At 54.4% G+C, this 25,296-nt stretch overlaps 1 protein-coding gene across 2 annotated transcripts in view; it reads left to right on the top strand.

Annotated features, from left to right (window-relative positions):
- SLC25A42 (solute carrier family 25 member 42) overlaps positions 1–24,011 on the top strand; it is a 44,716-nt gene extending 20,705 nt beyond the window's left edge. For both annotated transcript variants that reach the window (XM_055540671.1, XM_055540661.1), the window contains exons 2-8: positions 11,957–12,070; positions 16,577–16,682; positions 18,426–18,451; positions 19,365–19,531; positions 19,865–19,981; positions 20,466–20,617; positions 21,755–24,011. In XM_055540671.1, the coding sequence (XP_055396646.1) occupies positions 11,990–12,070; positions 16,577–16,682; positions 18,426–18,451; positions 19,365–19,531; positions 19,865–19,981; positions 20,466–20,617; positions 21,755–22,062 (957 nt within the window). In that variant the 5' untranslated portion in view covers positions 11,957–11,989 and the 3' untranslated portion in view covers positions 22,063–24,011. The remainder of the gene's footprint in view (positions 1–11,956; positions 12,071–16,576; positions 16,683–18,425; positions 18,452–19,364; positions 19,532–19,864; positions 19,982–20,465; positions 20,618–21,754) is intronic.
- The last annotated feature ends 1,285 nt before the right edge of the window (positions 24,012–25,296 follow it).

Here is a 25,296-nt window from a genome sequence, read left to right as displayed (position 1 = left end):
GTGATTCAGTTATATATTTTTTTCTGATTATATTCCATCATAGGATATCACAAGCTATTGAATATAATTCCCAAAGCAGTACAGTAAATCCTTGTTGCTTATTTGTTTTATGTATAATAGTTCATATTTGTTAATGGGGGTGAATTTTTGCATTTTTAATTGAGGTATAATTGACATATTATAGTCACCTGTTGTGATCCTTGGGCTTCCCAGGCGGCACTTGTCATAAAGAACCCACTTGCCAAGGCTGGAGACATAACAGATGCAGGTTCGATCCATGGCTCAGGAAGATCCCTTGGAGGAGGAAATGGCAACCCACTCCAGCATTCTTGCCTGGAGAATCCCATGGACAGAGGAGCCTGGTGGGCTACAGTCCATGGGGTCACAAAGACTCGGACATGACTGGAGCGACTTAGCACCTACGTTGTGATCCTTAGGGGATTGGTTCCAGAATCCCCCTCAGATATAAAAATCTGGGGGTGCTCAAGTCCCTCATTGTAAAATGGTGTAGTATTTGCATGTAACATCCTCCAGTCTACTTTAAATCATCTCTGTGCTGTGCTTAGTCCCTCAGTCGTGTTGACTCTGCGACCCCATGGACTGTGGCCCACCAGGCTCCTGTGTCCATGGGATTCTCCAGGCAAGAATACTGGAATGAGTTGCCATGCCCTCCTCCAGGGGATCTTCCCAACCCAGGGATTGAACCCAGGTCTCCTGTATTGCAGGCAGATTCTTTACCAGCTGAGCTACCAGCGGAGCCCCTAAATCATCTCTAGGTTACTTACAATACCTAATACAGTGTGTTATATAAATAGTTGCCTTGGATGTAGCCGGCCAGACTCCTCTGTCCATGGAATTCTGCAGGCAGGAATACTGGAGTGGGTTGCCATTTCCTTCTCCAGGGGATCTTCCCGAGCCAGGGATGGAACTCGCATCTGCACTGCAGATGGAGGCTTTACCACTGAGCCACCTGGGAAGCCCTGTGCACAGCAAATTCAAGTTTTGCTTTTTTGGAACTTTCTGTTTTGTTTTTTCTTTCTTTCTTTCTTTCTTTTTTAACTGTTTTCAGTCCTCAATTGGTTGAATCCATAGATGCAGATCCTGTGGATACAGAGGGCTGACTGTGTATTAGTTTCAGGTTTACAATATAATGACTCAATATTTGTGTACATTGCAAAATAGGCAGCGCAGTAAGCTAAACATATGTCATCATGCATAGTTACAAATTGTTTTATTCTTGTGCTGAAGATATTTTTAAGGAGGATCTCAGATCCCCTCCCACCCCTTCTCCCCTCAGAAAAACTCTCACCCAAGTCCCATTGCCTGTACAGTGTTCTTCATGGGGGCCTGGTCTGCCTGCATGAGCTAAAACCAAGCCGGAGCCTCACTTTAGAGTTTGCTCGACTTCCCCTCTGAATTGAGGAATGTGCACTCAAACTTAAAAGCATGTTCTCTCCTGGAAGGAGAGCCACAGGGCAGTGCGCTCAGCGGAGTGCCTGCCAGGGTGTCGTTCATGGTAAATACTAACAGAAATAACCTCTGGCCGGAGAGCTCCCGCTGGTTGTGGGATGTTCATGAACTTCAAGAGGAGGCTGGAGCATCGAGGGTGAGCACCGGTCTCCCCGTGAACGGGCGTCCAGAACCTGAGACTGAGCTGAGCGCAGAGCCCCGCGGAGAGACAGTGTCAGCAGCACAAGGAGTGGGAACGTGTGTCCCTCTGGTCCTTGAGATCTGCGGTCGTGCAGCAGACGCAGTGCCACAGGAGGTCAGACATTCCAACAAAGGAACCGAGAGAGAGGCGGGGCCGCAGGGAGTGTGTACCGCGGAGGGCCCTGGGGGGACACTGGGGACCAGAGCTCTGAGCTCTCTTCCATCTTTTAGGAAAGATTGTTTTATAGGAGCCAACATTTCCAGCTGGCCTAATCTAATGTTCCACACCCTTTCCCTGCTGCAGATATTTTATATAAATACATCTTTGAATTTGTGAGCAACTTGCATTTTGAGAAAGTTGTGTGGGCTTTGATGCGAAACCAAAGGTCTCTCTCTGCTCCCCACGCAAAAGATGCTTATGTGGTTCATCCGGGCTGGAAGTATATTTGCTTGTCAGGGAGCAAATCTATCACTCTGAGCAAGTGGCTGCCCTAATCTGACCCTCGCCCTTGACCCCAGGACATCTGGTTTCTCCCCTGGGGCTCCTGGACCACAGAGAGCATCTCTCTGCTGTGATGAGAGACGCGGGGTGACCCGTGGGCCTGGTGCCTCTGAGATCCCTAGGGACCTCCTCTCCCAGTTATGAAAGCTGCACCTCCTGTTCCAGGATTCACTGCACAGTTTTCTTCTCTAACTTAATTCACCTAAAGCTTATTTTGTATCACTACCCTAGAAAGAAATTTGGGTTTAAGTCTGAGCTTAAGATGTGTTATGTATGGTTTAGTCGCTAAGTTTTGTCTGACTCGTGACCCCATGGACTGTAGCCCGCCGGGTTCCTCTGTCCATAGGATTTTCCAGGCAGGAATACTAGATTGGGTTGCCATATACACATGTATTAATACATAATATAAAATGCGTAAGATAGGAAAAAATGACCATCTCCCAACCCACAGCTTGTAACAGTGTTCCTTCAGTCTGCTGCTTGAGACCCTTTATTAATGAAGTCAGTGCAGTTGGTTGTGGTTAGCTTTATCAAAATTAAGTAGAGGGGAGGGAGGGGGAGATGGCAGAGCGAATTGCATGTGAACATTTTTTTATATTCTATTTGTAATATTATTATTGTTATTTTTTGGCCGTGCTGGGTCTTCTTCGTTGCTGCCCAGACTTTTCCCGAGTTGCGGCGAATGGGGGCCCCTCTCTAGTTGCGGTTGCAGGCTTCTCTCTGCGGTGGCTTCTCTCGTGGTGAAGCACGGGCTCCAGGGCACACGGGCTCTGTAGTTGAGGCTCCCAAGCTCTAGGGCACAGGCTCAGTATTGTAACACACGGGTTCAGTTGTTCCATGGATCTTCCCAAACCAGGAATCAAACCCAGGTCTCCTGCATCGGCAGGCGGGCTCTTTACCACTGAGCCACCAGGGAAGCCCAGGGCTACCTATGGGACGTCCCTGGCAGCTCAGCGGTTAAGATACCACGCTTCCACTGCTGGGGGACTCGGGTTTGATCCCTGATTGGGGAGTTAAGATCCCATATGCTGTGTGGCACAGCCAAAAATATTCTTAAATAAATAGAAATAAAAAAATAAAAGGGCTACCTATTCCTTCCTGAAATTCTTGTTGCAGTTAGGGCATGGAAGCAGAAGCGTCTATAAGTGAATATATGATACAAAACATACTTCTGAATGTAGGTTACAGTCACAGAGATTTCTTAAATAACTGGTCAGCTAACAAATGTATGAAAAAAGATTTTTTTAAATTTATTTCAGTTGTGCTGGGTCTTTGTTGCTTTTCCCGGGCTTTCCCTAGTTACGGTGAGTGCGTTGACCTTCGTTATAGCGCCCAGGCTTCTCACTTCGGTGGCTTCTCTGGTTGCAGAGCATCGGCTCTAGGCGTGTGCCTCAGCAGCTGCGGAGAAGTCCCAGCCTCAGTGAACCCACCCTGGTGGCTGAGGCGGCCTGATGACTGTCCTGAGTATGGGAGCAGTGTGGGAAGTGGGGGCCCTAAGTCAGTGAGGGGGCCTCTTGAGGCAAGTTGAGGGGTCAATTCAGAATCATGTGGCGGTTTGGGGGAAAGAAGCAAGGAGGAAGCGGGGGTGGGGTCCCTGAGTGCAGGGGAGGGGTCTGACCAGGGAAGGGCACTGTGGGTGTGGGGCCTTGTCGGCTGTGTGAGTGGGAGCCAGCGAAGTGCCAACTGCTGGCAAGTCTGCACCCGTGGTCAGGCTCCCCCCGTCCCCTGTCCCCTCCGTGTCCAAGAGTCCTCCTCACTGTTGACAGCACTTTGTAAACACATGATCTGCTTCCTGTCTTTGCATCTGGACAGCCTCCCACCTAGGCTCAGGCAGGGTTGCTCATTAGTGACAGGCCGCTTGGCGTCCTCCCATGAGGGCCGAGGTCACACCTTCTCCCTGTGCCCGCCTCCCTTCTCTCCCCGTGGCTTCCCATCCAGACCACCATACCTTCAGGCCACACCAGCGCCTGGTCATGGCCTTACTGGCCTGTGAGGCTCCATGCTCACCTGTCAGGGGAACAGCGCGCATTCTGAGACATTCGCCAGGTCACCTGCTAAGAGGAGCTGCCCACGGCCTGCCTCTTTGCCCGCTCATCCACCAGTTAAGTTACTGTCCCGACACACGCCGGCAGCCCCCACGAGGGTTTAAACCTGCCTTTCTCCGTGCGAGTGCAGGCTGGTACCTGTCACTTACTTATTTGGCTGCACTGGGTCTTAGCTGAGGCGTGCAGGACCTCTTTTCAGTTGCGCATGCAGCTCTTAGCTGAGGCCTGTGGGGCCCAGTTCCCTGGCCAGGGGTGGAACTCAGGGCCCCGGCCCGGGAGCACAGAGTCTTAGCCATGGGACCACCAGGGAGTCCCTCTGTCGTATTCTTTAGTTGTTGATTTTCCTCCCCAGTTCAGCTCAGTCGCTCAGTCGTGTCCGACTCTCTGCGACCCCATGGATTTCCTTCCCAGTGATCTGGTGGTTTCTTTGCCCTTGTCTTGAGCTTGTTTTGGTTTTTTTTGAAAGGGCAGAAGCTAGGAAATTAGCATTTGGCCTGAGAGGCAAAATCTTGAAAGCACCCCTCCACAGCTCTGTGGAAGGAATCTCTTTCTCTCTGCCCTGCAATCCTGGGGAGTTTCCTGGAGGCATCAGGCCCTGGCGGAGCAGCTTGCAAACTCTGGCTGCCCCTCTGCTCAGAGTTAGGGAGCCTGGGGCACCCCACGTTCTCCTCCAAAAGGCGTCTTAGTTTCCTCTGACCCCAGTGACAAACCAGCACAAACCTATTTATGACAACAGAAGTGTATCCTTCCGCAGCTCTGCAGGCCACACGCCCCACGTTAATTCTCCTCAGGCTCCAGGAGGCTCTTCTGGTCTCTTCCAGCTTTTACACCGCAGGCGTTTCTAGGCCTGTGGCCTGGGTGTGTCACCCTGACACCTCTGTCACGGGGCCTCCCTGCCTGTGTCTGTTTCTCTGTCTCTTATCAGAGATAAGAGATTTGATTTGTCCTTGATTTGAGGACCCAGCCTCATCCAGGGCAAGGATCTCCAGATCCTTACCTTAATGACCTCTGCAAGGGCCTTTTGTTCACAGATTCTGGGGGCACAGGCAGGTCTGGGCAGGGGGCAGGGCACCATTCAGCCCCTGCAGGTGCCTTCCCGTGTCTTGGCCTTGGCTGTCACCAGCAGTGACATGGGACATGCTCTTGTAGGTCTTCATTGATTTGTGCAGTGACTCTGCTTCTGTCCATGTCCACCACACCAAGGACCTGTCTTGGGTCTGCAGAGTTCCCAGGCCAGGCCCCTGGCCCGGGCCACAGTGAAGAATGGTTCAGAGGGCAACACGGGCGAACCCGGGGCTGAGCCTGCACCACCTGCCAGGGACTCTTTCCTCCTGGGGAGCGTGGAGCAAGAGTCAGAGGGAGGCAAGAAGACAAGTCGTCAGACTCTAGACTGTATGAGGCTGGACCGTACGAAGGGCTGGATCCTTTGTCAAGAGGGCAGTTTATCAGAATGTGTCCACATGCACCACGCCTGACCCAGCCCTGAGAGAGGCTGCATTGGGACCTCCCTGACAGTCCAGCGGTTGCAACTCCGCACTTCCACTGACAGGGGCACAGGTTCCAACCCAGATCGGGGAACTAAGATCCTACCTGTCGAGCAGTACAGGAACAATAAAAATAGGAACTTCCCTTGTGGTCCAGTGGTTAAGAGTCTGTCTTGCAATGCAGGGGACGTGGGTTTGATTCCTGGTCGGGAGCTAAGACCCTGACCCACATCTCAGGGCTCATGCTTATGCTTCCCTTCTTCCAGGGCCTAGGTGTAACTAAGTCCGTGCAGCGCAAAGATCCTGGGTGCCTCAGCTAAGCCCGAAGCAGCCAAATAAATAAATACAGAAAGAAAGAAAGGTTGCATTGTTCGCACGCAGGCGCCCAGCCGTGGAGACAGGCCCCCAGAGCGCTGGCAGCGCTGCTGAGCGCCAGCAGGCACGTGGGGCGGGACACAGTGGCAGGCACCCCGACGGGGCGCCCAGCAGCGGCCTGAGAAAAAGCCCTCCAGCCTAGTTTCTCTTTGTTTGTTTTGGGAGCAGTTTTAGATTTAGAAAAATTGCAAAAGTAATTCAGAGTCCCCCCCCACCGCACACTCCCAGTTTCCTGTAGTAATAACATCTTCTGTTAGTGTGTTACGTTTGTCACAACTAATGAACGAGTACCGATACGTCATTATTTTTAAAGTGATTAATTTTTAAAAATTTTCCTAGTTTGGCTGCTGGCGGGCTTTCTCTGGTTGTGGGGCATGGGCTTCTCATTGTCCTGGCTTTACTTACTGCAGAGCAAAGGCTCCAGGGCACAGGAGCTTCAGGGGTTGTGGCTCTTGGGCTCTAGAGCTCAGACTCAGTAGTTGGGATGCGTGGGCTAGGTGCCCCCAGGCCTGTGCAGTCTCGCTGGACCAGGGATCAAACCCATGTCCTTTGCGTCGGCAGGCGGATGATTAACTAAAGTCCATTGTTTATTCATGTTTCCTTAGTGTTTCCCTAATGTCCTTTTTCTTTTTTTTTTTTAACTAACTATACAGAGTTTATTTTTTATTGGAAATTAAAGAATATATTTCTACATACATTCTCAGTTAAAGGGGAAAAATAAAAATAATAAACTATTTAAGATTGAATTGCATTATATTGAATAACAAAACATATACAGTGGTACAATGCAGTTCTTAGAGAACAATATATGTTCTTAAATTCAAGAAGTTTGAAATTAATAACCAAATTTAAAAACAAACTAAAAAAGACTAGCAGGAAGATAATAAAAATGATAAAGATAACGGAAAAAATTATCAATTATCAAGTTGATAAAATCAACTTGATATTATATAAATTATCATAGACTTACACAACTTTGTGTGATACATTATTTTAGAAGACTGCTGCTGCTGCTGCTGCTGCTAAGTGGCTTCAGTCGTGTCCAACTCTGTGCGACCCCAGAGACGGCAGCCCACCAGGCTCCCCTGTCCCTGGGATTCTCCAGGCAAGAACACTGGAGCGGGTTGCCATTTCCTTCTCCAGTTCTAATGTCCTTTTTCTGTCACAGGATCCTCCCATTACATTTAGTCATCACCAGCACTTCTCTTTAGGCTTCTCTGGGCTGAGATAGTTTCTCAGACTCTCTTGGTCTTGATGACCATAACAGGTTGGAGGAAAACTGGCCTGGTGTTCTGTAGGATGGCCCTTGGTTGGGATTTGTCCGATGTTTTTCTCATGGTTAGACTGGGCTTCGGAGAGGAGGAGCCTTTTTCATCACACAGGTGCCCAGGGCGTGTGCCGTGAACGTGCCTTACCACTGCGGTGCTGGCCTCGAGCGCCTGGCTGAGGGGTTTCTGGCAGCTGTCTTCACTAAAGTGACTCCCCTCCACTTTCTGTGCTGTGCCCTTTGAAAGGAAGTCACCACCCATGGCCCACACCTCAGGGCTCCTGCTTATGCTTCCCCTCTTCCAGGGCTGAGCACCTGTGTCAGTTACTTGGGACTGACATTCTTCAACCTGGGACATTTGTCTCTTCCTCCTCATTTATTTATTCAATTATTTATTTATGTTCGTGTGGACTTGTGGATATTTATTTTGCACTTTGGGTTATAATGCAACACTGCTGGGACTTCCCTGCTGGTCCAGTGGTTAAGATTCCGCACTTGGGCTACAGGGGGTGTGGGTTCCATCGCTGGTTGGGGAACTAAGATCCAGCATGCTGTGGTGCTGCCAAAATAATAATCGTAGTCCAACACCGCTTTACTGATTGTGTTGCTCAGGGTGTTCCTGCTTTGGCCGCTGGGGGCGCCTTGATTTGCCGTTGTGTCCCATTGACACAGCACCATGGGCTGTGGCTCCTGCCCGGCACCCCAGGGTGGCCCAGGCTCATCCTTAAATTTCTGGCCCTGTCTTAGAAGCAGCCCTTCCTCCCCGAGTCAGGGACCGTTTTAGGTAGGAAACGGCAGCAGAGGCCGCTTGGAACACAATCCTGCTTGTGCTTCTTAAGATGCCCCATGCCAGCGGGTGCTTGGGAGGGCCCAGACGGCAGGAGGGGCTTCCACAGCTGGCTCAGCGGGTATCTGCCTCATTTGCATCATTTACAGGAAAGCATGGGGCCTCCCAGGTAGCTCAGCGCTAAAGAATCCGCCTGCCAACATAGGAGCCACAGGAGACACGGGTTCGATCCCTGGGTCAGGAACATCCCCTGGAGGAGGAAATGGCAACCCACTCCAGTATTCCTGCCGGGATGGACAGGAGAGCCTGGCAGGCTACAGTCCATGGGGTGACACGTGACTGAGCACAGGAAAGCATAATATTTTTTAAAATACTTATTTTTATTTTTGGCTTGGGTTCCAGCTGCCCTGTGGCATGTAGGATCTTAGTTCCCCCACCAAGGATTGTACCCATGTCCCCTGCATTGGAAGGCGGATTCTTAACCACTGGACCACCAGGGAAGTCCCAAGGAAGCCTGTGGGTTCACTGGGTGATTTTAAAGCATGGAACTGAGGCCTCCAAGCACACCAGTGCCCAGTGGCATCTCGGTGACACCGGTCCTTCATATTGTATGTTTTTCCTCCTGGTCCTCTCCCTGTGGTTGGCTAAGCTTTGAGTGCGCTTCCTCTGGGAGGTTAAAGGTAGGTTTGTTACCAAAACAGTGGGTTCACCTCTTGGTGGATGTCAAGCCAATAGACACAACCAAGTCCAAAGATGGGGAGAAGGAAGGATTTATTACTTGAGGTTGTTAGGGTGGACTCTTATCCATTAGGACTGGGTGTCCTTACAAAGAGGAAAAAACGTTCTTTTATAGGAGGAAATTTGGACACAAACCTGTATTAACCTGAGGACTGGGTTTGCCTCTTCGTGAATGTTAAGCCAGTAGACACAACCAAGCCAAAGGTGGGGAGAAGGAAGGATTTATGACCTGCAGCAAGTTAAATGAAATACAAGGGACCTTTTCCAAAGCAACGTCTCCCTGAACAGCAAAACTGGGCAAGTTTTAAGCTCAGGGTCCATGAGTATTCAGGAAGGGGCTTGAGCAGAGGACAATTCAGCATAGAATTGGGGCAAAGGTCCAGAGTCCAAGCTTTAGTTGATTGAAGTCAGGAGGATCAACATCATTCCACCCTCCACCTGCTTGGGGGCCTTAGTTCCCACAGAACTCAAAGATATATTTATTATTATGTATATCCTTTGAGGAGGAACTGCTGCTGCTGCTGCTGTTAAGTCGCATCAGTCGTGTCCAACTCTGTGTGACCCCATAGACGGCAGCCCACCAGGCTCCCCAGTCCCTGGGATTCTCCAGGCAAGAACACTGGAGTGGGTTGCCATTTCCTTCTCCAATGCATGAAAGTGAAAAGTGAAAGTGAAGTCGCTCATTCGTGTCCGACTCCTAGCGACCCCATGGACTGCAGCGCACCAGGCTCCTCTATCCATGGGATTTTCCAGGCAAGAGTACTGGAGTGGGGTGCCATTGCCTTCTCCAAGGAGAAACTAGGGCTCTGCCTTATTCAGTTCAGTTCAGTTCAGTCGCTCAGTCGTGTGACTCTTGGTAACCCCATGAATCGTAGCACGCCAGGCCTCCCTGTCCATCACCAACTCCTAGAGTTCACCCAAACTCATGTGTGTTGAATAGGTGATGCCATCCAGCCATCTCATCCTCTGTCGTCCCCTTCTCCTCCTGCCCCCAATCCCTCCCAGCATCAGAGTCTTTTTCAATGAGTCAACTCTTGGCATGAGGTGGCCAAAGTATTGGAATTTCAGCTTTAGCATCAGTCTTTCCAATGAACACCCAGGACTGATCTCCTTTAGGATGGACTGGTTGGATCTTCTTGCAGTCCAAGGGACTCTCAAGAGTCTTCTCCAACACCACAGTTCAAAAGCATCAATTCTTCAGCGCTCAGACTTCTTCACAGTCCAACTCTCACATCCATACATGACCACAGGAAAAACCATAGCCTTGACTAGACGGACCTTTGTTGGCAAAGTAATGTCTCTGCTTTTGAATATGCTATCTAGGTTGGTCATAACTTTCCTTCCAAGGAGTAAGCATCTTTTAATTTCATGGCTGCAGTCACCATCTGCAGTGATTTTGGAGCCCAGAAAAATAAAGTCTGACACTGTTTCCACTGTTTCCCCATCTATTTCCCATGAAGTGGTGGGACCAGATGCCATGATCTTCGTTTTCTGAATGTTGAGCTTTAAGCCAACTTTTTCACTCTCTTTCACTTTCATCAAGAGGCTCTTTAGTTCCTCTTCACTTTCTGCCATAAGGGTGGTGTCATCTGCATATCTGAGGTTATTGAGATTTCTCCCGGCAATCTTGATTCCAGCTTGTGCTTCTTCCAGTCCAGCATTTCTCATGATGTACTCTGCATATAAGTTAAATAAACAGGGTGACAATATACAGCCTTGACGTACTCCTTTTCCTATTTGGAACCAGTCTGTTGTTCCATGTCCAGTTCTAACTGTTGCTTCCTGACCTGCATACAGGTTTCTCAGGAGGCAGGTCAGGTGGTCTGGTATTGCCATCTCTTTCAGAATGTTCCACAGTTTCTTATCTGCCTTGTTACTGCACTACTATCTGACTGACTTTTCTCTGTTCCCGCCTTCCTTTGTTCTCTTAAGATCATTAATTACTGAGACCTGTTCAAGGGCAGTCATTGCCTCCAGGTTTCGATCACATAATGGCTTAGGCCAGAATGCTTCTCTTTTGTCAAGAGAGCCATTCCTGGTTCTCTTTCTCCAGGGACTCCCTAATTGATCTGCTTACAGGTTGCCAGCGAGAAATCCTCAAGTATTAGGACACTTACTATAAGCTTCGCCACAAAGGGCCGGCAGCCACACAGGAGGACAAAGACTATCTCCTTTTTAAAAAGTTACTTGTATTTGCTTATTTTTGGCTGCCCTGGGTCTCTGTGGCTGTGAGCGGGCTTTCTCTGGCTGCAGCACGCCAGAGCTGCTGTGTTGCGGTGCGCGGGCCTCTCATTGAGGTGGCTGCTCTTGCCGTGGAGCACGGGCTCCGGGCACGAGGGCTCAGTAGTTGTGGCATGCAGGCGTAGTTGCCCCGCGGCGTGTGGGAGCTTCCCAGACCAGGGATCAAACCCATGTCCCTTGCATTGGCAGGTGGATTCTTAACCACTGAACTGCTGCTGCTGCTAAGTCGCTTCAGTCGTGTCCAACTCTGTGTGACCCCATAGACGGCAGCCCACCAGGCTCCCCCGTCCCTGGGATTCTCCAGGCAAGAACACTGGAGTGGGTTGCCATTTCCTTCTCCAGCGCATGAAAGTGAAAAGTGAAAGTGAAGTCGCTCAGAACTACTAGTGAAGCTCAAAGATTAATTTTCTAAAAGTATTTCTGAGAACGGAATCTCAGGTCCAAGCTGGCATCACCCCAAAGTGGACTGGGCTCCAGGGCAGGTGGAGACCTCCGGCCTCCACGTTCTAGAGCCCACCCTGCCCCCCCACCTCCTGCTGTGTGACCTGGCTGGCAGCTTAACCTCTCTGAGCCAACCTAAGCAGTCGGTGCCAGCTTGGAAAACAATGGAGGACTCAGAGGCCTGTTGGTGACGACGAAATCACAGAGCTGATGGGAAGTGCTCTTGTAAATGATTAAGCAGTCAGGGCAGGGGACTCTGGCATCCAGATGCAGGTTCTGTTGCCTTTATCCTGCAGGGAGACCGAAGTCAGGTTAGGCGAAGTGTGCCTCTGCGGCAGTGCTGGCATGAGGTCATTGAGGATGAATTCCAGGCCCTGGGCTGGTGGAGGAGGCTGCCTTCTCACTGCGCCCCGTTTTGCTCCCCAGGACTGAGTCCCCGCCGTCCTGAGCAGGCCTGGAATGGGTACTGGTGTGAAGGAAGGCGTGGTGCGTTTGCGTGACGATGCCGAGCCCGTCCTGCCCGCGCACGTCTCCTCAAAGGCAAGTACCCCTGCCCCTCCATGGGCGCGCTCACCCGCTCCCTCTTCCGTGCTCGCACCTCATATAAATCACCCCCTCCCACACTAAGGGCGGGGGCGGTGGGGGGTGACGGCCTCCTATTCTGTTTTTATAGCCCTGTCTGTGCTGTGGATCCCGCCGCCCCATCGCTTGGCAAGAAGTCAAAACCTCACCCACATTTGGCAGGGATGTCAAAGGTGTCCCTGGGTCCCTCTTCTGACTCAGATTTGCCAACACAGAGTAATTAGCCAAAGGTGGGGTGGGCTGAGGGGAGCTCCTCACGCCAGGGAGGAGTTTACCCTCAGCTCTGAAGTTCATCCCCAGTGACGCCCTTCAGTTGAAGACAAAAGGTTTATTCCCTCGTAAAGAAATTGGATCAGGCCCGTGCTTGTTCACCACAGAAGCCAGGAGAAGTTCTCCCACCAGAACCTCGAGCATGGACTAATCCACCTTCACTGCCAGGCTGGCTCAGGCGCCCGCAGGCAGTTCTCAAAGTCCAGGGGCTCAAAGGCTGAAGCAGCGTCAACCTCTGGCCCTCCTGACCTTTCCCCAAGTTCCAGGTTGCTCCGTGGAGCACCGGGCGGACAGGAGGCCTGGTTCTCGGGACACCCATCACCACGCTGGTCAACAGAGGGGTGAGCCCCAGAGCAGGCACCCCATCCCTCACAGTTCAGTGAACTTTAGCATATGAGGGAGATGTGGCCCTCCCTCCACTGGCCCAGACGGATCCCGCCAAGCAGACATGCCCAGCAAAGGCCCCTGTGCCCAGCCTGCACTCAGACACACGCGGCAGTAGTTTTCCTCCTGCTGGCCGGCGTGACCCGCATCAGTCTTGCCTGCTTGGCTAACCCAGTGCAGGGAGCTCACTCTACAGTGTCCCATTTCTTTGGTGAAAGAGCCGGGCATCTTCCTGTGGTTTTGCTGCTTGTGTGGATCCTGTCTGTGGACCACCCGTTTTCTCTCCATCAGGCTGCCTGCCTCATTCTTCATTTGCAAGGATCTCTCCTATGATGAGAAGTTAGAACTGGATATGGAACAACAGACTGGTTCAAAATTGGGAAAGGAGTATGACAGGGCTGTATGTTGTCACTGTCTTGATTTAAATTATATGCAGAGTACATCATGCAAACTGCGGGGCTGGATGAATCACAAGCTGGAATCAAGATTGATGGGAGAAATAGCAATAACCTCAGATATGCAGATGACATCACCCCTATGGCAGAAAGAGAAGAGGAACTAAAGAGCCTCTTGATAAAGGTGAAAGAGGAGAGTGAAAAATCTGATTTGAAACTCAACATTCAAAAAACTAGGATCATGGCATTTGGTCTCATCACTTCATGGCAAATAGAAGGGGAAAAAGCAGAAGCAGTGACAGATTTTATTTTCTTGAGCTCCAAGGACAGTGACGCTTGCTCCTTGGAAGGAAAGCTATGACCAACCCAGACAGCATATTAAAAACCAGAGACATCACTTTGCCAAGACAGGTCCATCTAGTCAAAGCTATGATTTTTCAGTAGTCATGTTCAGATGTAAGAATTGGACCATAAAGAAAGCTGACCGCTGAAGAATTGATGCTTTCGAACTGTGGTGTTAGAGAAGACTCTTGAGAGTCCCTTGGACTGCAGGGAGATCAAACCAGTCCATCCTAAAGGAAATCAACCCCGAATGTTCATTGGAAAGACTGATGCTGAAGCTGAATCTGTAGTACTTTGGCTGCCTGATGCAAAGAACTGACTCATTGGAAAAGACTCTGATGCTGGGAAAAACTGAGGGCAAGAGGAGAAGGGGGCGGCGGAGGATAAGATGATGAGATAGCATCACTGACTCAACAGACATGCCTTTGCACAAAGTCTGGGAGACAGTGAAGGACAGTGAAGACGGGTGTGCTGCGGCGCATGGGGTCCCAAGGAGTTGGACACGACTTAGAGACTGAACAACCACAACTCATATGATAGTCGTGGAGACTTTGACCATTTGGTGATGCCTTTGCCAACCATGATGGCTTCCCTGGTGGCTCAGATGGTAAAGAATCTGCCTGCAGTGGAGGAGACCCAGGTTCAATCCCTGGGTCGGGAAGATCCCCTGGAGGAGGAAGTGGCAACCCACTCCAGTATTCTTGCCTGGAGGATCCCACAGACAGAGGAGCCTAGCAGGGTACAATCCATGGGGCGGCAAAGAATAGGACACAACTGAGCAACTAACACATCTTTAAAGGATAAGCCAGCTGCGTCATTTCGGAGTCCCCGGGAGTGTCGGCGGAAGGCAGCAGCCGCCTTCTGCACTGAGCGTGCACTCCTCACCGAGTGTCTTCGGAGCTGCACGCCAAGGGCTGGGTTTCAGGATGTGTGTTCTTGCATGTGCAGCGCTGGCCTGGCGATGATGAGCACCGCAGGCATCCCAGGAAGTGCCTGGTGGGGGAGATGGAGGGGCACCTGGGCTCTGCCTCCAGTGCTCACAGGCCCGTGGGCAGGCCGCAGGGCATCCCTGTGCTCACAGAGGCTTGAGCTCGGTGGTTGCCACACGGATTCACAGAGAGCAGACAGAAGCAGAGGGGCAGATGGGCCTCAAAGCTGGTGCCAGAAACACCCCTGAGCCTTCTGGCATCTGCTGTCCACGTCCCTGGAAGCCAGATGTCCAGAACCTTGCCGTGTGACCCAGAAAAGGCAGGGGTCCCCAGTGACGGGTCTCTGTGAAGCAAAAAGGTGGAACCCTCTGGTAAAGCTCAGCCTCAGAAACTGAGTCAAGAACACACTGCTGTGGGGACTCGTTCTTTCAGGGAGAGGTGGGCTGGGCTGGTGGAGGGGGCACCAGGGACGTTAAGGGGAGGGGCCAGGTCGAGGGGCACAGGGCCCTGGCGACATTCACCTGGGACGCGATCTGGGGTCTGGGCCAGGAGTCAGCACGTGACTGTGACCGAGGTGAGGGACCGGGGTGCAGAGAGGCCCTCCAGTCACTGCGGGCAGACCCAGCCCCACCCTGAGACACCCACAGAGCTGAGCAAACCTGGGCATCGCCCTAGACTCCACCAAGCCCACTCAGGAACCCAGACTGCCAGCCGAACCCCTCACATGCCCCCTCATCACTCGCCTCTCGCAGCCTCCTCTGGTCCCGGCCTCTGCCGTCTCAACCCTGGGTTTCACAGGAGCTGCCTCTCCTCTGGTTCCAGTTAAAATAACCTGTTCACCTTGCACGCGTCTCCATTTCTCTGTAGGCCACGGTCAACCTCCTTGTCAGGCTCTGTGGGGTCCAGCCTCGCCCACCTTTCGTCACTTCTGTCTTCCCTTGGCCCTCCCCTTCCCTGTGTCCGCCCTGCCCTCCTTGTGGTCCCCGGCTCCTCACTGGGGCCTCTGAGTGTTCAGTTCCTCCCGGTTGATTAGTGTCACACACACGCACTCGTGCGCGCAGCCACGCCCTGCCTCTAGGTGCGCCTCATCACACAGCCTTGGCCCGTAGACTGCATTCTCCTGGAACTCCCAGCCCCCTCCCCACAGCCCCTCCCAGACTGCTGACTCTGCACACATTTGTCTGAAGAGCTCGTTCGTGTCTGGCTCCCTCTGCCGACTGGCAGCCCTGTGAGGGGAGCGGTGGGGGCTCGTACATGCCCCTGCCCCACACTGACTCCAGGCTCCTGAGGGCACCTGGGTCGAGTGGACGTCACAGATTCCCAGACTTATTGAGCCCCCTGCTCCTCACCTCCTTGCTCACTGCAGTGAGGACAGGTGGGGTGTGTCCTGCACAGAGCCCCCGGCAAGCGCTATGCCTGAGTCATTGCGGGGGTCTGGGGGAGGTGGGAATGGAGCCTCCGGCCCCATGAGCAGACGGCTTCCTGGGCTGCGATTCGGGGCTCTGTGGGCCTCAAGGGAAGGAGGGCTGTTTGAGCCAGGGCTCTGGGAGCCACAGGAAGACTCGGGAAAGCACCAACTCGGAGACTGGCCACAGGAGCACGAAGTGCAAGTCAGCCCTGCCTGTCCCCATCACCTTCGGCTTAGCTGGATAAAGAGCCACAGACACCGGCCCTGGAAGTCCTGATAGAAAGTGGTGGAAAGCGGACATGCTGAGCAGAGTCACACCCACCACCCACTCCCCAGACCACAAGGAGCCTTTACCCTGAAACACGGAAGCTCAAGAGTGCCTCGCACGTGGGCAGTGGGTGGGACTAAGGTAGGACAGGTCAAGAGCAACTCTTACGCCTGGCATCGATCCCACTGGAGGCCGTCTCTGAGAACTTAGAACCACGCGCGACACCCCAGCCTCTCACGCGATGGTCCCTGCGGCCCAGGAGGTTCTCACTGTGTGCCCCCAGGCTCTGTGGCCGGTGCCGCAGCCTGCCCAGGGCCCAGCAGGGCGGTGTCACCCTGGCCACCATACGTCCAGCCGCCCGGGGCCAGGCGGAGAAGAAAAGCCTTTGTCCTGGACACTGTTCCAAGCAGAGCAGACGCCTCCTCTCCCTCCTGATGACAGACAGCGTGTTCGTGTGTTTTCTTGCAGAGTGATCACAGGCAAGTTCTCAGCTCCCTTCTGTCTGGGGCACTGGCTGGTGCTCTTGCCAAAACAGCTGTAGCTCCCCTGGACCGAACCAAAATCATCTTCCAAGGTAAGCTCTGCCTGCGCACCTACCGCCTGTGAAGGACAGGCTGCCGGGCGCTCACCGCCTCCTCCAGGCCCCACACCGCACTGCCACGGGCTTTCTAAAATGTCTCTTTAAAAAAAAAAAATTATTTATTTGGCTACGCTGGGTCTCAGTTGCGGCACATGGGATCTTCAGTCTTCATTGCAGCACACGGAATCTATCTCCGACCAGGGATCGAACCTGGGCCCCATGCCTTGGGAGTGCAGACTCTTAGACACTGGATCAGCAGGGAAGCCCTTGAAATGCCTCTTTAGAATCCACTTAGAAAGTCTGTCAGTGTTTAGGACTGGCATCACAAAGTACCAGAAACCAGGCAGCTTAGAACTGCAGGAATTTATTCTCATTTTCTGGAGGCCGAAAGTCCACATTCAAGGGGTCCGTAGGGTTAGCTCCTCCTGGGGCCCTGAGGGAGGACCCTTCCTTGCCTCTTCGAGCTTCTGATGACTCCAGGCATCCTTGGCTTGTGACTGCACCCCCCATCCCAGTCTGTGTGTCTGGATCCTCTTCTAAGGACCCACGCCATTGGATCACCCTGCTCTAGCATGACCTCCACTTGATTACACCTGCAGAGAGCCCGTTTCCAGTTAAGGCCTCATTCGTAGGCACTGAGAGTGAGAGCATATTTCTTTGGGAAGACACAGTTCAGGAATCCAGCTTCCCCCTCCTTAGGGTTTAGCAGGCGCAGGGGCCCTGGAAGATGAGGCCTTTGTGTCCCGTACATGGTGGGACCCCTGCCCCTCAGCTCTTTGGGAGGAAGCAGCTGCAGACTGGAGCCAGGCCCCTCCCCTTGCTCAAGCTGTCCCCTCACCTCTCCCGGCCTCAGGTTCCTTGTCCATATAACAGGACCGTTGATACCAACCTCCTGCCTGAGGAGGGGGGAGTGAGCTGATATGGGAGAGGGCAGGTGTGCAGTTGAGGACACGTCTCCATCAGCTGAGCTGGTCCTGGAACAGATTCCCTCTGGAGTGCCACACGGGGAGCTGAGTTTCATTGGGGAGCTGAGTTTCATTCCGAAGGCAGGCGCTGTTCATACGTCCACACAGAGAGGAGGGCAGGGCTGTGCTAGGAAGGCAGCAGACCTGGGGAAGTGCGGCGCTGCGGGTGCTGCCAGGCCGAGACCCCCTCGTGACTTGGGCTTCCGGGTCCACCTGGCCACGTGGTGCAGCTCACCGTGGAGTAGGGGGTGGTGGTGGGCCGGGCCGCCCCGGAGGGCAGGAGAGTGGGAACTAGGGCTGCCCGAGCCAGGCCTTGGAGGAGAGGGCAGACGCCCCCTGCCGAGGGAGCTGGAGCCGCTTAGCTGACCCCCGCATGGCCGGTGGCTGGGATGCCTCCCCTCCAGGGGACTTGGGGGAGAGGAAGTTCAGCCGGTGGACATCCCCCAGGAGAGCTGCGTCCTTCCACAGGCCCTCACTGTCCTGCGGGGTCAGGTGGCAGCTGGGCTCCTCTCCCTGAAGAAGGGGAGAAGTTGGGTGCAGAGTGGCCTGGGTGTGGGGGGTGGTGGGGAGGCTCCTGGGGAGGGGGTGACTTTGCTGGGGATGCCCCCACCTCGGCCCTTATAGGGATTGAAGGGGGGCATTTCCAGGGGAGGCCCTCACTCCCCATGCTCAAACTAGACCCCTGTGGTGGGGGTCATGCAGACTGGAGTGGGAGGGTGGTCCCATCCTTCATATCCAACAATCTGTGTTGTGTTTGCTTTTTTTTTTCCAGTGTCCTCAAAAAGATTTTCTGCCAAGGTGAGCCGCTCGGTCATGGACCCCCGTCTCTGGGGCCTTCACCTCTGCCCTACTGGGCTGGCAGAGGCAGGGAGGTGGGTGGTAGGGGCTGGGCAAACGCTTTTCAAGGGGCTTTTCCCATTGGTTCCCCAACCCCCACCCCAGGCCAGCTGCAGGACTGCTGGGTGACCAAGGCCTCCCCTGCCAGGCACGGGGGCCAAGGCCATCTGTCTGCACCCCAAGTCTGCCTGGACACAGCCCACCCTGGGAAGTGACGGGAGACCCACCTGTCCTGGGGGTGGTGCTGAGGGGACTTGATGGTCTAAACTCACAGGTTTCATATTTGATTTATTTTTAAACACAGAGCAAGTGTTGCTGTTTGTTGTTGTTTTGGTCACTCAGTTGTGTCCGACTCTTTGCGACCCCATGGACTGTAGCCCGCCAGGCTCCTCTGTCCATGGGGTTTCCCAGGCAAGAATACTGGAGTGGGTTGCCATGCCCTCCTTTAGGGGATCTTCCCTGCCCAGGGATCAAACCCACATCTCCTGCATTGGCAGATGGGTTGCTTACCACTGAGCCACTGGGAAGCCCACAGAGCAGGTGTTTCCTTCTTAATAAAGGAAAATAAAGAGGATTTTAAAAAGCTAGGCTACCAAACACCTACAAAACCCCCTTAGTGGGGGTTACCCCCTCTGCTTCGCAGCCATGCTTTCCCCCGCTCACTTCATGATTCCCAGACTTGGAGAAGGGGTGGGGGTCCCAGTGTGGAGCCCAGGGAACGTGGGAGGGGGTCTTTGATGTCACCCCCCCCCCTCCCAGGCACAGGGCTGGGCAAAGTCAAGTGAGCTGAGAGGGCAGCTGCGCTCTGCCCGCAAAGGCCACGCTCAGAGGCCTAGGGCACTGAGGTTGCCCCTCTCCACTGCCTGCCCCCCAGGAGGCCTTCCGGCTCCTCTACTTCACCTACCTCCACGAAGGCTTCTTGAGCCTGTGGCGCGGTAACTCGGCCACCATGGTGCGTGTGGTGCCCTACGCCGCCATCCAGTTCAGCGCACACGAGGAGTACAAACGCCTCCTGGGCAGCTACTACGGCTTCCGTGGAGAGTGAGACCCCCCTTCCCCCAAAAAACCCGGCCCTCTCAGCTCTGCCACCTCACCCTGTTCTGTCTTCCACCTGTTCACCATGTCAGAACTTCTTGTTTCCCCGGTCTCCCTGAACCTACATCCCAGGATGGCCACAGTCCCCGCTGTGCCCCAGAGCAGGTGGAAAGACGCCTGCCCTTATTCATTCAGACAAGCAGGGGCAAAGGCAGGCACCCCCCAAGAGACACCCCCGCCCCCCCATCAGCTTGGCCGCCCGTTCCATCTTTTCCCGCACCCCAGACCTGTGGGCACCTGGAGCCCTGGGGGCTCACCTTCGCCCCTACCCGCTTTCAGGGCCCTGCCCCCTTGGCCCCGCCTCCTCGCCGGCGCGCTGGCTGGAACCACGGCCGCCTCGCTGACCTACCCGCTGGACCTGGTCAGAGCGCGGATGGCTGTGACCCCAAAGGAAATGTGAGTCTCACCCTGGTGACGTTTTCACCAGCACCAGGGGCTTTGTGTCTAGTGGGGTTCCCAGGAGGGCTCCCCCAACCTGGCCCCTGGGGATAGGGTCTGGGCTTCTATCTGCAGTGGCTGATGAAGCTGTGCTGAGGCTGTGTTGCCCCGACCTCCCTGGGTTCTGCAGCTTTCCAGAAGGACAGTAACTGGGTCTCTCAGCTTGGGTGGCAATGTGCTTCCATGAAACCCAGAGTCTCTGTGTTGAGTCGAAAACACATGTGCTTAAAATGCATCTGAGTAGAAAGCCAGGGGCTGAGCACAGCAAAGAGCCCAGTGGTGAAGGTGGCTTTGGGCATGCACGGCCCCCTCAAATGCCAGAACTTCTGCATGGGGGTTCTGTCGACATCCAGGCCTGCCCCCGCTGACGGGGAGGAGAGAGCATTAGTGAGCTGAGGTCTGCAGCCCCCCACCCCACCCCCGGCACTGCTCTGTCCTACAGGTACAGCAACATCTTCCACGTCTTCATCCGCATCTCGAGAGAAGAGGGGCTGAAGACCCTCTACCACGGATTTGTTCCGACCGTGCTGGGGGTCATTCCCTACGCCGGCCTGAGCTTCTTCACCTATGAGACCCTCAAGAGCCTGCACCGAGGTGAGGAGCGCCAGGAGGGCAGCACCTCCGCGGGGCACACACCTGTCTGTGGATGGGTGGGGAGGTGGAGGTGGATGGGGCGAGTGGAGGGAGGGGCAGGCTGGAGGCCCAGGGTCTGGATCAGGAGAAGACATAGAGCAAATAAGCCCACTGATAACTGCTACTTGGTTTGATCTGGTGGTAACAATCTGCCTTATTTGCTCCAAGTTTTTTTTTTTTTTTTTTTAAGGAAAACAGGGTTAAGCCCAGATACCCGGTACCCAATCCTCAGCTCATCTCCCCTCAGCCCTGCCTCTTTATTAGGGTTCGGCTCCGGCTTTCACCTTCATTGCAAACCCTTCTGCCTGGGCTCGTGTGCAGCCTTTGTGCTGTTCCTGGTTAGAGGAGGTACCTGAGTGGCTGCCCCCTGCACATGGGTAGTGCAGCTCCGATCCGTCCTGTTTGGGGCGGTGAGGCTGTTGTGGGTTTTCAGCTGACATCCAGGAGCTGTCCTCCTTGTGTGGGTGTGAGACCTCATTCTTTGCTTTACCTTTTCCACCCTCTGCTCTTCCAGTGGCCAGGCTTGCACTGGGACCAGGCTCCCTTCCCACCTGCTCCTGGTGCTGACAAGTTCCGTATGTTCTGCCAGTCTGCTGGGTGAATAGGGCGGCTCCCTGTTTTTAATCCCTAGTTTCTAATTGAAAAGAGCATGTTTTTAAAGAATCTCTATTGATCCCTTGCTGTTCCCTCCTCCCTTCAGCCAGTGGGTCCTCACACCACCCATAGAGAGGGCACCTGTTGGGCAGGCTGGGCAGTTAGAGGGTTCGGGGCAGAGTGATATTCTTTCTTTACAAGATGGGACACAAGAATGACTGGGTCTGAGCTTGTTCTGGGTCACAGAACTTGGTTATATGATTCTTTGTGCTTTTCAGTTGTAAAAATCTTTTGGATCTCACATTTGATTAAAAACGGGGGATCAGTAGGTGAGGAAGAAGGGACGCCGAGGCCCAGGACAGCTGGTCGGCCCTGAAGCACAGCTGTGACGCTGTGTTCACGTGTGAGCGCGGTGCAGGGGGCGCGGGTGGATGCCAGCACCTCTGGCTGCCAGGGCGCCCCTTCCCATCGCCCTCACAGTCCCTCCCACCCTTCCCCCTGCAGAGTACAGCGGCCGCCCGCAGCCCTACCCCTTTGAGCGCATGATTTTCGGAGCCTGCGCCGGCCTCATCGGGCAGTCTGCCTCTTACCCGCTGGACGTGGTGCGGCGGCGCATGCAGACGGCTGGCGTCACAGGCCACCAGCGCACCTCCATCGTGCGCACGATGCGCACCATCGTGCGGGAGGAGGGCGTGGTGCGCGGCCTCTACAAAGGCCTGAGCATGAACTGGCTCAAGGGTCCCATCGCCGTGGGCATCAGCTTCACCACCTTCGACCTCATGCAGATCCTGCTGCGACACCTGCAGAGCTAGGGGCGGGTGGGGTCGGCCGCCTTTGAGCTTCAGTTGGCGGTGGGCCGCTGACTCCTTCCGTGTCTGAGTCCAGGGAGCAAAGATGTGCTGGGTTCCACCCAGAAGGCGCACGGATGCGCCTTGTGGAACAAGCTGGGGGCCTGGGGGGCCTGAGCTCAGTGCGGCCCAGGTCTGAGGGGAAAGCCCGGGGCCCTTGTACGTCGTTGGGACTGGGGGCGGGGTTCTCACGCCCTCCTCTTCCGGCCTCAGCTGGGCTGGGGCTGCCACTGGAGGTGTTCGCCGGGAACGCCCTGAGTGGGGCGTGGCCAGCGCTGCCTCCTAGGGTGTTCTTTGCCCTTGGACAGGCTCCTGGTTCTAGGGACCTGGTCCCCACTAGGCTCAGAGCCAGACCTCGCCTGCCCCTTGCTGTTCTGAGTATGTGTTCTTGGGCGGGGGTAGGAGGGGGTAGGGGGAGCCCCAGAGAGGCTGAGGCCAAGGCCTGGCCTCCATGAGACCAGCCTTCTGCTCAGCTGTAGCTCCAAGTGCAGGCTCCCACCCTGCCCCGCCTTTCCTGCCTTCACCACTATTTCCCAGGTGACTTGTCCCTCCCCAGAGCCTGAGGCTTCTCCCAAGAGTGTTATCCTGATCACAGACTCCTGATCCCAGGTCCCAGAGTTGGGTCTTCCCCTCTGTTACCCCACTCCCACCCAGTTTGTACGGTTCCCAGGAGGGTCACGCCTCCAGGCAACAGGGTTTGAGAAATCGCCAAGGGTTTGGGTCTGAGTCCCAACCTGGAGACATCTGCCTGGATTGCCAGGAAGCTCTCGGCCCTACTCCACTGGCTGCAGTAGTGGAGGCTGGGCCTCAGGCCCTGACCCTCTGCCCCTAGGCGTGGGGACTCCTGGGGGGGGGGGGGACCCATGGCATCTGGCACATTGTGGGCGCCCCCCCTCCCCCGAGCAGTGACTTGGCTGGGACCTGGGGCAGTTTAAGGCCCATCGGGTTGTCTGATTTCCCGTGAATGGAGAACACAGAGGCAGCTGGCAGCCTTGATTGTCCCAGGGTGGAGCCCGAGAGAGTCAGGCCCCCAGGGCGCTGGTCCCACAGAGCCCCCAGGGCCCACCAGGAACCACAGGGGCTCAGAAACACCTGTTTTCTAATGATGTTTGGAGTTTGATATTTGCTTTTGTTTTTCAATCCGGCTGGCCCTGGGTCTAGACACCGTAAACCCTAACCAGTCCAGTCTGGTTCCAGGACCTGAACAAGGCGAGGGCCGGTTTTCCCAGTGGGCTTAATAGCCGTGAGGTGTGAGAGTCTGAGAGGGTGTGTCTCTGCCACATGTGCATTTCCGGTTGTGACTTCCACTTCCTCCTTTTATTCTGTCCTGTTTCCATTTTTCTTGCCTTAGTCCCCTGGATGGGAAGACCCTTCCTTCTGTCCTTCCTGCATGTCTCCACCAGCCAGCCCCAGTCTTGTTCCCAGACTCTTGTTCCCAGGGAGCCCGAGCTGTCCCATTGGGTAAACGTCACACCCACCTTGTCTCTCAGCCTTGCCCAGCGCTCAGGAGAGGCAGGGGCACCCCTCACAGGGAGACGGGATGGGAACATAAGGTGCCCAGGCTGGGGGTCCACCCCTGGTGGGTGAGACCGAATGGATGTTTAGGCAGGGCCCTCCCTGAGCTGCAGGCTGGGCAGGAGCAGGGAGAGCCCCCAGGGTTCCCAGCCCCAGTGCGGCTCTCCAGGGTGGCTCCCAGCCAAGCGCACCTCGGCAGCGCTGACGCCCCTCAACCCTGAGCCCTGCACACAGCTGGACCTTTGCCCTCGGCAGTCATACCCCTCTCACTGTTGCCTGGCCTGATTTGGAGTTACATTTTGATGCCATGAAGACACTTTGTTTATATATAATGTTTATATATTTTAAAGATTTGTGCCAAGAGAGTATATTTAATAAAAATCAAAATGATTTTTTTTCTCCTGCCCATATCTCTTCTTCGGCTCTGATCCTCATTTCCTAGGAACCAAAAACATGGTTAAAGTTATTTTGACAGATTGTTGAATAACCTTTTTTTTTAAATGTAACAGCTGTCTGGATTGTTAATCCCGACCTTGATTTGGTCAGGATTTGCTAGAAAATGCAAACTGCGTGAGGAGTTTACCATGAGAAGTAGGTCTGGCTTCCTGTTCCCTTTGCAGGGACATCTCCCGTGGCCAGTGCCCCTAGGAGAGATCCTGTGTGCACACACTTGTCCCTTTGGGTCCGTCAGTCGGGACGGGCTGTGACCATCAGCAAGCACTGCCCCCAGAGCCCCACGGTTTCCTGGAGCCCTGGGTCTGCTCTGTGGAGGCTGAGGCCACCAGAGGGCTCCCAGGGGCCCCTGAGACTCACCTCACCTGCAGCCCATCGTGTAGAATGACTGGCAGCACCCACCCAGACCGAGACCAGGAGCGGGAGCCTCCGCGGGCAGGGGAGAGACGGGGCCAGGTGAGCGCACGCGCACGCGCACAGAGGCAAACTAGGCCCGGGACGGTCCGCTGAGCTGCTCTGCGCGCTGCGTTCAGCCAGCCGTATTTCTTGCAGGTCAGTAGCTGTCAAACACAGGATGCGCTTAGCAGCAGTTTAGTGTTCCCCAGGGGGTGGCCTGTGATGAGACCACCAATCCCTTACTGACCAACAGCTAGGGTGTTACTCAGTTGTTGCCACCACAGCCTGGTTAGTGGCTCCTGGGGGTTCCTGAATTTCCCCCCACATCCATCCTAACTTCTGGTCTGTACCATTTCTCACACCATCTCCTGAGCCTGAGGAGTGAGGTCGGCCCCTCCTCACTCTCCTCCAACATTGCGGCATCCCCTGATATACAGAGGTGAGCTCTTGACCCCATCTGGACCTGTGACAATAAAGATGTTTGCTAACCATTTCCAGGGAGACCTTCGAGACGCACCCTCCCTCTTCCGCTGGCCCAGGAGCTAAAACCCCGACCCTGGGTGGTGGTTGGCGCTATCTTATGACTGCAAGGTAGGAACCAATCCCAGGGTGAAGATGCCACTGCAGAAAGTGGAGCAGAGGGACTTTCCTAGTGGCCCAGTGGTTAAGACTCCACAGTCCCAGTGCAAGGGGGCCTAGGTTCAACCCCTGGTCAGGGAACTAGATCCCACAGGCCACAACTAAGACCTGACTTGGCCAAATAAATTTTGGTTTTTTTAAAGTAGAGCAGAGATGCACAGAGAAATTGGATTTCTTGGTGACACTGTTTGGGAT

Source organism: Bubalus kerabau, chromosome 1 (genome assembly GCF_029407905.1).
Source record: "Bubalus kerabau isolate K-KA32 ecotype Philippines breed swamp buffalo chromosome 1, PCC_UOA_SB_1v2, whole genome shotgun sequence".
NCBI lineage: Eukaryota > Metazoa > Chordata > Mammalia > Artiodactyla > Bovidae > Bubalus > Bubalus kerabau.
Note: the sequence above shows the minus strand (reverse complement) of the source record. Positions and strands in the feature narration are given on the sequence as shown.